The sequence below is a fragment of the Cicer arietinum genome, chromosome 2 (genome assembly GCF_000331145.2).
Source record: "Cicer arietinum cultivar CDC Frontier isolate Library 1 chromosome 2, Cicar.CDCFrontier_v2.0, whole genome shotgun sequence".
NCBI classification, from domain to species: domain Eukaryota; kingdom Viridiplantae; phylum Streptophyta; class Magnoliopsida; order Fabales; family Fabaceae; genus Cicer; species Cicer arietinum.
This window is the reverse complement of record NC_021161.2, coordinates 46,466,932-46,475,367: the sequence shown is the minus strand read 5'-3', so window position 1 is coordinate 46,475,367 and position 8,436 is coordinate 46,466,932. Positions and strand designations below refer to the sequence as shown.

The following is an 8,436-nucleotide window of genomic DNA, read 5'->3' as shown; positions in this document are numbered from 1 at the left end:
TTGAAAGATTAGTTCGAATCTTTTATTTCAATATTTGATATACGTGGTAGAATTTTTAGTGATCAAATTTTTTCAGTTGCTCTAATCGTTATTGAAAACTAGACAAATGACAAATGTGTAATTTAAATGTAATTTAAAAGATCAAATTCATAATAAAAAGAATTTAAATGACCTAAATAAAAATTTGACTAAATTAGAAAGACAATAAATGTATTTTTGCTATTTAAAAAAAATATGACATATGCAAATATGTTCCGTCAAAAAGGTTTGAAATACTAATGTGTTTTAAATAATTCAATTTAAAACTTTTTAACACATTTGAATTCAAAAAAATTTAAATTGAATTTTTTAAAACATAAATATGTTCGATAAATTTTGTTTTAGAGTTTTCTAATAACACATTTGGAAACTCTTGAGATAATAAATTTTAATTTTTTTTATAAACCTAAAAATTAGGAGTAAACCTAGTTTTCTTTAGAGGATTTTGTCGACAGATATATAATAGTGAAATATAAAGTTAAATTTTCTAAAAGCGAACCAACATTTTTTTTAAAACTGTTTATCTTTTTTAAACTGTTTATTTACCCTCTGTTTTGTTCATGTTGAATATACTACCAAAAGTTGGCATATGATAATATATTTTAGTTAATGTTACATTGAAAGTTGAGTTCTGATAAATTGACACTATCAAAAGCCAACTGACGATAAAATGTCGGGAAAGTGAGAGAAGATGAGCAATCATTTTTTTTTTGGTTGAACTAGCATATCTCACACGATCGGGCCACGGGCCCAGTTTCTTTGAAACAAGGCCCACTTACAAGACGTTAGCATCCAGAAGGACGCTGCATGCTGCAAACGCAATTATTCCACCCCGTAAATCCGTATAGTATGACACTCACTGATAGTACTAATTAACCTAACTAGATATTTATCAACTTTTTCAAAAACAAAAACCAGATATTTATCAAAGAAATAAAAAGTTAAAATAAACATAAATCACTAGTCATAGATATTTAAGAGGAGATACAGAACAATGGCATAATCGAAAATATTTACAAAATAGTGGACCTATCGGAGATATTATAAAAATAGAAAAATATAAAAAAGCAAAACTTGAGAAGAAGGAAAACGAAAGGCTCCTTCGTGTGGCTCGGGAAGGTTCGACATACACGTGCCACAAGGTTCGGACTTCCGAACCACAATAACGCGACTAAGGAAACGCCACGTCACCAGTATCCATAAGCAAATTAAAAAATATCAGAAATATCTAGAGAACGCTATAAATATATATTTCAGTGTGCCAAATCAAAGATTTTTTCTAAAATCCGGTATACGCATTGTTCCATAAAAGAGAAATATCAAAATAAAAAACCTTGTTCAAATCAAAAAACCTTGTTCTGTTTCTGTCTCAATACAAAAACACTCTCAGAGAAAGCAAATAAAATAGACAAAAAGGGATAAAGAAAAACCCTAGAAAGCTTCTCTCAAGAATTCAAGCATCAATATAGCATAGGTTAGTTGCATTTTATTTTTATTCTTTAGCTCTTTCTTGATAATTTTTCTCCCATTTCCTATAAATTTCTGTGTGTACTGATTTGGAAGTTTTTTTTTTTTTTTGGTTTCTGCTTCTCGATTTTGTGTAGTTGCAAAAGATAATTCTTTTTTTGGCAAAAAATAAACAAATCTTGCCCACCAAGTATTTGTTTTTTTGTCTACTCAGTCTATTACTTGGTGGCTAAGGAAATTTCATTCTTGGTGTGATTTCTAATTATTATTTTATTAATAATTATAAATAAGCGTATATTGTGAAATCCAGTTTGTGCTTTTTCACGTTTTGCGTCTGATTTTCTGGGATTTTTAGTGTTGTTGATTTGGTTTCTTTTTTGTTTGTTTTTGTAGGCAGATTCTGAAGTTGATTGTTGAGTGTGGAAAAACTGTTAATTTATTTGGAAGGTGGTTGCTGTGAAAGGATTACTAGTGAAGTTTCTGAATTTGTGAATATGGGTGCTGCTTACGAACAAAGTGGTAATGTTTTTCTTGCGCCTATTGAAACTTCTAGAAAGAGGAAAACTAGGAGTAGAGGAAAAGGTACAAGATCTGTGGCTGAGACTATTGCAAAGTGGAAGGAATACAATGAGCATATTTATGCTGCTGCTGGTAAAGATGATGCTAAACAGAAGCGGAAAGCACCGGCGAAAGGATCAAAGAAAGGTTGTATGAAAGGTAAAGGAGGACCTCAAAACTCAGAGTGTAATTATAGAGGTGTTAGACAGAGGACTTGGGGGAAATGGGTTGGTGAAATCAGGGAACCAAATAGAGGCAAAAGACTTTGGTTAGGTACTTTTTCTACTGCTCAAGAAGCTGCTCTTGCTTATGATGAAGCTGCTAGAGCTATGTATGGTCCTTCTGCACGTCTTAACTTCCCTCATGTATCAGATTATAGTTCTATTAAGGAGTCTTTGAAGGAATCGACCGCTGCTAGCTATTCTTGTTCTTCAGTTGCAACTACTCCTGCAACATCTGAGATAACAACTGTATCTAGTCATTCTGATGTTTTTGCTGTTGAGGATGTTAAGGAGATACCAAAACCTGTCAATATGAAAAATGATAATACTGTTGCTGTTTATCGCGAGGTTTATGAAGCTAGCTCTCCAATTAGTAGAATGAAGCAAGAGCCTAAAGATGAGCCTGCTGATATTATAGACCCTGGAGGTGGGGAAATCCAAGACGGAAAATCAGAAGGAAATCAAACACAGACACTAACACATGATGTACAGATTGGAGAGGGTGTATGTAATGGCCAGATGGATCTTTCATGGATTGATGACTTTGACTTCAATGGTGATTACTTGAAGAGCTTTTCAATGGATGAGTTATTTCAGGTGGATGAGCTCTTGGGGCATATAGATAACAATCCAATTGATGAATCTGGGTTGGTGCGAAGTTTGGATTTTGGACAAATGGGTTTTCCTGAACAAAGTAATCCTCAGGTTGGGACTTCTTCAAGCTTCTTTTATGAATTGGAAAATCCAGATGCTAAACTGTTGGGAAGTTTGCCCCATATGGAACACACAACATCTGGTGTTGATTATGGATTAGATTTCTTGAAAACAGAAGAACCAGGGAACTTTAATATTGGAGTGGAAGATACACCATTTCTTAATTTGGATTATGATATGAATCATGATATGAGTCATGATTCAAGAGGAATCTAAGGTGGGAAGAATGGTTGCAGAATACTTCATGCTTGTCGTTTGTCTCTTGGATTTGTTCTCCTTTTAGCTTTATAGGTGCATAAAACATATACGAAATATGTGTCTTCTTTATGTTTGTTTTTTCTTTTAAATATGCTAATTCTCTATAGGGTTTTTTTTTAAAATGGGGAATTTAGCTGACAAAATTTGTTCATTTTTTTCGTTTACTTTGTTTTCTGGTTTTAATTAGGACTGCCTTAAAACTCATGTACAGTACTTTATAAGTCTAATACAGCATCTTGAGCACTGATTTTGACCTTAGTTTTTCGTGTTAACATACAAAGGACAACTAGTATATCTCAACTATATGAAAACTTTGTTGTTAGTATTTATGTTTAGAAACAAAAGAAGTAACAAAAGTTTATAAATATTCTGAATTTTGTTACTGTTTCATTTGTGCTCTATATGTGATTTATGTTATCTGTTGTTCTCTGTGGCCACTTTTGTCAAAGTGTGAGCAACTATATTTGCTTACCTCTTTACAAACTTAATCTCACAATTTGGTTTTGACAGTAAAATCTTCTAAACTGGTTGACAATTTCTCCAAACTTTTAGAATTATCCTTTGAGAATTAATTTACACTAGAAACATTTATTTGACTATCTAATTAAAAAATGACTGCATTTAACTCGAGATTTTGCATAGTCCAAAAGCTTCACCTTCTGTTACTCCAAAAGAAGTAGGGTAACAAGATGTTTGAGCTTAGGAAATACAGCATCTATGTTTAACTTGAGAAATCTGGCTGGTGATTTTGACTATGCATACACACCCTGGTTCTGATTATGGTGCAACTGTTGTTGATTCGAGTTGGCCTTGACTGCAACTTCTTCTATTAAAGATTAATTTTGTCTATTTAATAAAGATAAAATAAGAATGGATTCCAATCAACTGAGATGATCTTAAAGCTTTTTTTAACCGTCTGGTTAAAAAAAAGGTCATAGTAATACAAAATTTGGCATTCAAATTCGAATAATAAACTTAAAACAAATTTGTATAGACTATTTTAACGTAGTTGTTCTACGTAGTTGTTGTGAAGTAATTTTTTAAGATGGAATGTGTCCAAAAAAGCTCTTCTATGTAGTTGTTGTACCTTCTTTCAAAATATTTTCCGGGGCTTGGTTTTGGGCCTATCTGAAAATGGACTTTGAAAAAATGACTTTATAAGTCTATAAGGTAACTTTGAAATTTGATTTGATGATTAAGATAAGAGAATTAAAGAATAGAGTGATTGATTATGTTATTGGTTCAATCACCATCTTCAGAATAATATTAACAATTACTAATATAACTTAACATTAGTTGTTTTCTTAAAAAAATGGTTGTTATTCTACTAAAAAAGTAATTATTATTATTAAAAAAACTAACATTGGTTTGTTCCTTAGCTTTTTATGAAATACTTAAGCAAATACATTAAACAAAAAGTTATAATATATAAAGAATGGAGATAATATTTTTTTTTATATGTTATGTTGAATATCATTATTGATAATTAATGTAATAAAATATAACAAATAAAATAAATACATTCAAAAATATTAAAATAAAGTATCAAAAATTAATATTATACACCATATCTTGATTATTTTTATAATTGAATATATAAGTAGGAAATTCAAAAATCCTAAATTCTGTTATATTAACTAAAAGTGTTGTAGTTAAAGAAGACGGTGGTAAATAAAAACTAAAAAATTTAGTGGAATAGTCACTCTCTCAAATTTAAAGACGATCATTCAATTTTAACAAGTATTTTGTGGAATAATCACTCTCTCAAATTTAAAGACGATCATTCCATTTTAACAAGTATTTTGTGGAATAGTCACTCTCTCAAATCATATCATGGCCAAAATATTTGTATTCTATTTTCTCATAAGATCCTCAACGTTGAAGGGGATAAAAGTGTAGGGATGGAGCTGGTGTATTCATCAATCAAAAGGCCCAAAGCATTGAGGGGATGTGCATAACAAGTAGGCTAAATAATAGCAGTTTCCTTTAACGTTTTAATTTTTTATTTTTTTTTCTTTTATTTTTTTTAATTTGGTCTTTTATTTTAATTTTAAGTGACAATTTGATATTTTAAAATGTCAACGATATTATCTTTTTCTTCTTTTTCTTTTTCTTTTTTTTGCAAAAATTCATCAAAAATTTTAAACCCCATAAAATTAATTATCATCTTAAATATAATACAAATTTTATCAAATTCATAACTAAATATTTAAATAAATCTCTAACAACATCAAATAAAGAATTAAAATATAAGTTTATTTGAAGATTTGAATTACGAATTTGATCAAATTTGTATTATATTAAAAAATATAATTAATTTTATGGGTTTTGTTTCAAAATTTTGATGAATTTTTTGAATTTTAGTTATAAAAAGGATATCATTGTTGAAATTTTAAAACATATCACTTAAAATTAAAATAAAAGATCAAATCAGGAAGAAAAAAAAAGGTAAAGAACTAAACGTTAATGAAAATTAAGTTAAAAGACCACTGATGATATTTAACCTAACAAATAATATTTCAAACTATCGTGTCTGGACTAGATTGATTTTCTTTCCTATGATTCTATAATTAATTGTATAATATCATATGATATGATTTGATCTTTATTTATTTATTTATTTATTAAAAGTTAATAATTTAAATTGTATTGAATTGTTTTTAATTTAATTCTTTAGATTAGATGTCTTTCGGATTGAAAATTAAATACTCTAAAATTCATGTTCCATCCATTAACATTTAGAACTCTTGTTTCATGTTTAAAAGTATGTTGTTTAACGAAAAAGATTTTATATATACAACTGTTGTATGATGTAACAATTTGAGAGACTAAGATATATAGAAATAAAAAGTAAATTTGTGTATTAGAGTGAGATGCTATAGTGTTAGAATAATGTATATCTAAGACTTGTGTTAGGTGTTCTTTTTGTAGCACATCCTCTAATTAAGGTTTTTAGAAGTAATTTGTTAAGGATGATAAATTTCGTCGTGATTCGCATTACAGCATTTCATTTCAGACGCATGACACATGTAGCTTTGTGATCATCTTGTGACTATTGTCATTATATGGCTAATTTTAAATCACATGGTTATAATTACCATCATATGGTGGTGAGAAGATAACTATATGAACTCCAATGACTTTCTCCTTAATTTTTTTTAGTGTGTTGCAATGTCCTAATTCAATAGTTGTTTAGTTTTTAATGTAAATCAAAACCGACAAAATTTGAGTTATTTATAATTCAAAAGGATTGAGTCTGAGTTTTATCAAGAACAACTACCATAAATTTAAGAAATTCAAACAAACTGATCAAAATTTTTTAAGTGAATAATAATAATAAATTTTTTAAGATATAATTTTTTTTATAAACAACTATTCAAGATATAGTTTAGAAGAGTCCTTAAATTATAGTTAGACTAACAAAATATCATTATAAAAAAATAAAATAATTTAGGAGGAGTTGACAAACTCGTGTGTAAGTTGACAACTTAGATTAACATATTCATCTATAACCGTTATATATTTTTCTTATTTAATAGGTTAAATACCACTCGTGGTCCCTTAGCTTAGTTTCAGTTAACGTTTTAATCATTTATCTTTTTTTTTTCTTCTCAATTTGGTCCTTTATTTTAGTTTTAAGTGACAATTTGATCTTTTATGTTTTAAAATGTCAACAATGTTATCTTTATTTTTTGCAAAAATTCAAAAAATTCATCAAAATTTTCAACCAAAACCCATAGAATTAATTATCATCATCAATATAATGCAATTTCATTAAATTCATAACTTAAATCTTTAAATAAACTTATATTTTCATCTTAACAACATCAAATAAAGAATGATAAATATGAGCTTATTTGAATATTTGAGTTACGAATTTGATAAAATTTGTTTAATATTAAAGAATATAATTAAATTTATGGGTTTTGTTTGAAAATTTTGATGAATTTTTGTAAGAAAAAAAGGATAACATTGTTGACATTTTAAAATATAAAAGATCAAATTGTCACTTAAAATTAAAATAAATAACCAAAAAAAAAAAAAGATAAAGAACTAAAAAGTTAATTGAAATTAAGTTAAGGGATCATGGGTGATATTTAGCTTATTCGATAATAATGAATATGATCATAATAGTTAAAAAAAGAAAGAGTATAAAACGAGCCCGCCAAAGAAAAAATAAAAAACTAATACTACTTATTCTCATATACAATTAAAGTAAAAAATGTTAAATAAAAACATTTAAAAAAAGAAACTAATATATAAGATAATTAAAGTATAGAATTATCTCAAAAATTTATTGTAACCGATTAAATAATATTTAAATATCACTCTCTATAGTATGAAAAATATTATAAAATTAAATTAAATCGATAAATATTAATATTATAAAATTAAATATTATGTATTAAATTTGATAAATATTAATATTATTAAGTAAGATATTAATATGTCAATTTCAAACTCAAAACACTTACAATTTTGTCGTTGAGAAAAGAAAGATAAAAAAAAGCTTTTAAGTTGTTACAATTGCCACAAGAATTTGAGTCCCAAGATGGGATACCATCAAAAAAATTATTTTTTACACCCTCAAATCAAATACCACCCCTTTCCTAGAATCATACTGATGACACTCTTCATCAATTTATAAATCATACTTCACCGTATCGGGAAAAATATTAATTTGTCTCAATTTATTAACATTAATATTCAATAATTTTTTTACAACAATTAATATTCAATGATACTGTCTCTAAGACAAGTTATTGGGCTTGATCCTTGCACTAATGAAAAAAGAAAAACTGACTGGTAAGAAAGATTCAACTAATAATTGATCAATTCATTTCTCAATAGACATTAATGATAGGTAAAATCATTAGATACTTTTTTTTACAGAAAAATTATGTAGATACTTCATACTTATCATATCATATGATTATAAAAAATATTCAAACTGAATAGTGAAACCAAATAAAGGTAATATTTGACTAACAGGAACAAAAATATCAATTATTAGCAAATGTTAAAAAAACGAAATTGACATGGATATTATTGAATAACTTTGTGACTTTTATTTTGTTTGGGATTGATTTGTGAACGTGTCTTCTTTTATAGGAAAATAATGCTATTTGAGGAGTTTTTGACCTTTGCTTAGGTTGTTTTGGTGCATATGTCCTAAATT

At 27.5% G+C, this 8,436-nt stretch overlaps 1 protein-coding gene across 2 annotated transcripts; it reads left to right on the top strand.

Annotated features, from left to right (window-relative positions):
- The first annotated feature begins 1,308 nt into the window (after positions 1 to 1,308).
- LOC101507986 (dehydration-responsive element-binding protein 2C) lies at positions 1,309 to 3,515 on the top strand. 2 transcript variants are annotated; one of them, XM_012713080.3, is made up of 2 exons: positions 1,309 to 1,513; positions 1,904 to 3,515. In XM_012713080.3, the coding sequence occupies exon 2, from the start codon at positions 2,001 to 2,003 to the stop codon at positions 3,213 to 3,215; it is 1,215 nt and encodes a 404-aa protein (XP_012568534.1). In that variant the 5' UTR covers positions 1,309 to 1,513; positions 1,904 to 2,000; the 3' UTR covers positions 3,216 to 3,515. The 2 variants fall into 2 exon arrangements, with proteins under 2 accessions (XP_012568534.1, XP_004491005.1); XM_004490948.4 differs by having other exon boundaries at positions 1,900 to 3,515.
- Positions 3,516 to 8,436: the final 4,921 nt, after the last annotated feature.

Coding starts and splice junctions, on each gene's coding strand:
- LOC101507986 (XM_012713080.3), top strand. CDS start 2,001: ATGGGTGCTGCTTACGAACAAAGTGGTAATGTTTTTCTTGCGCCTATT.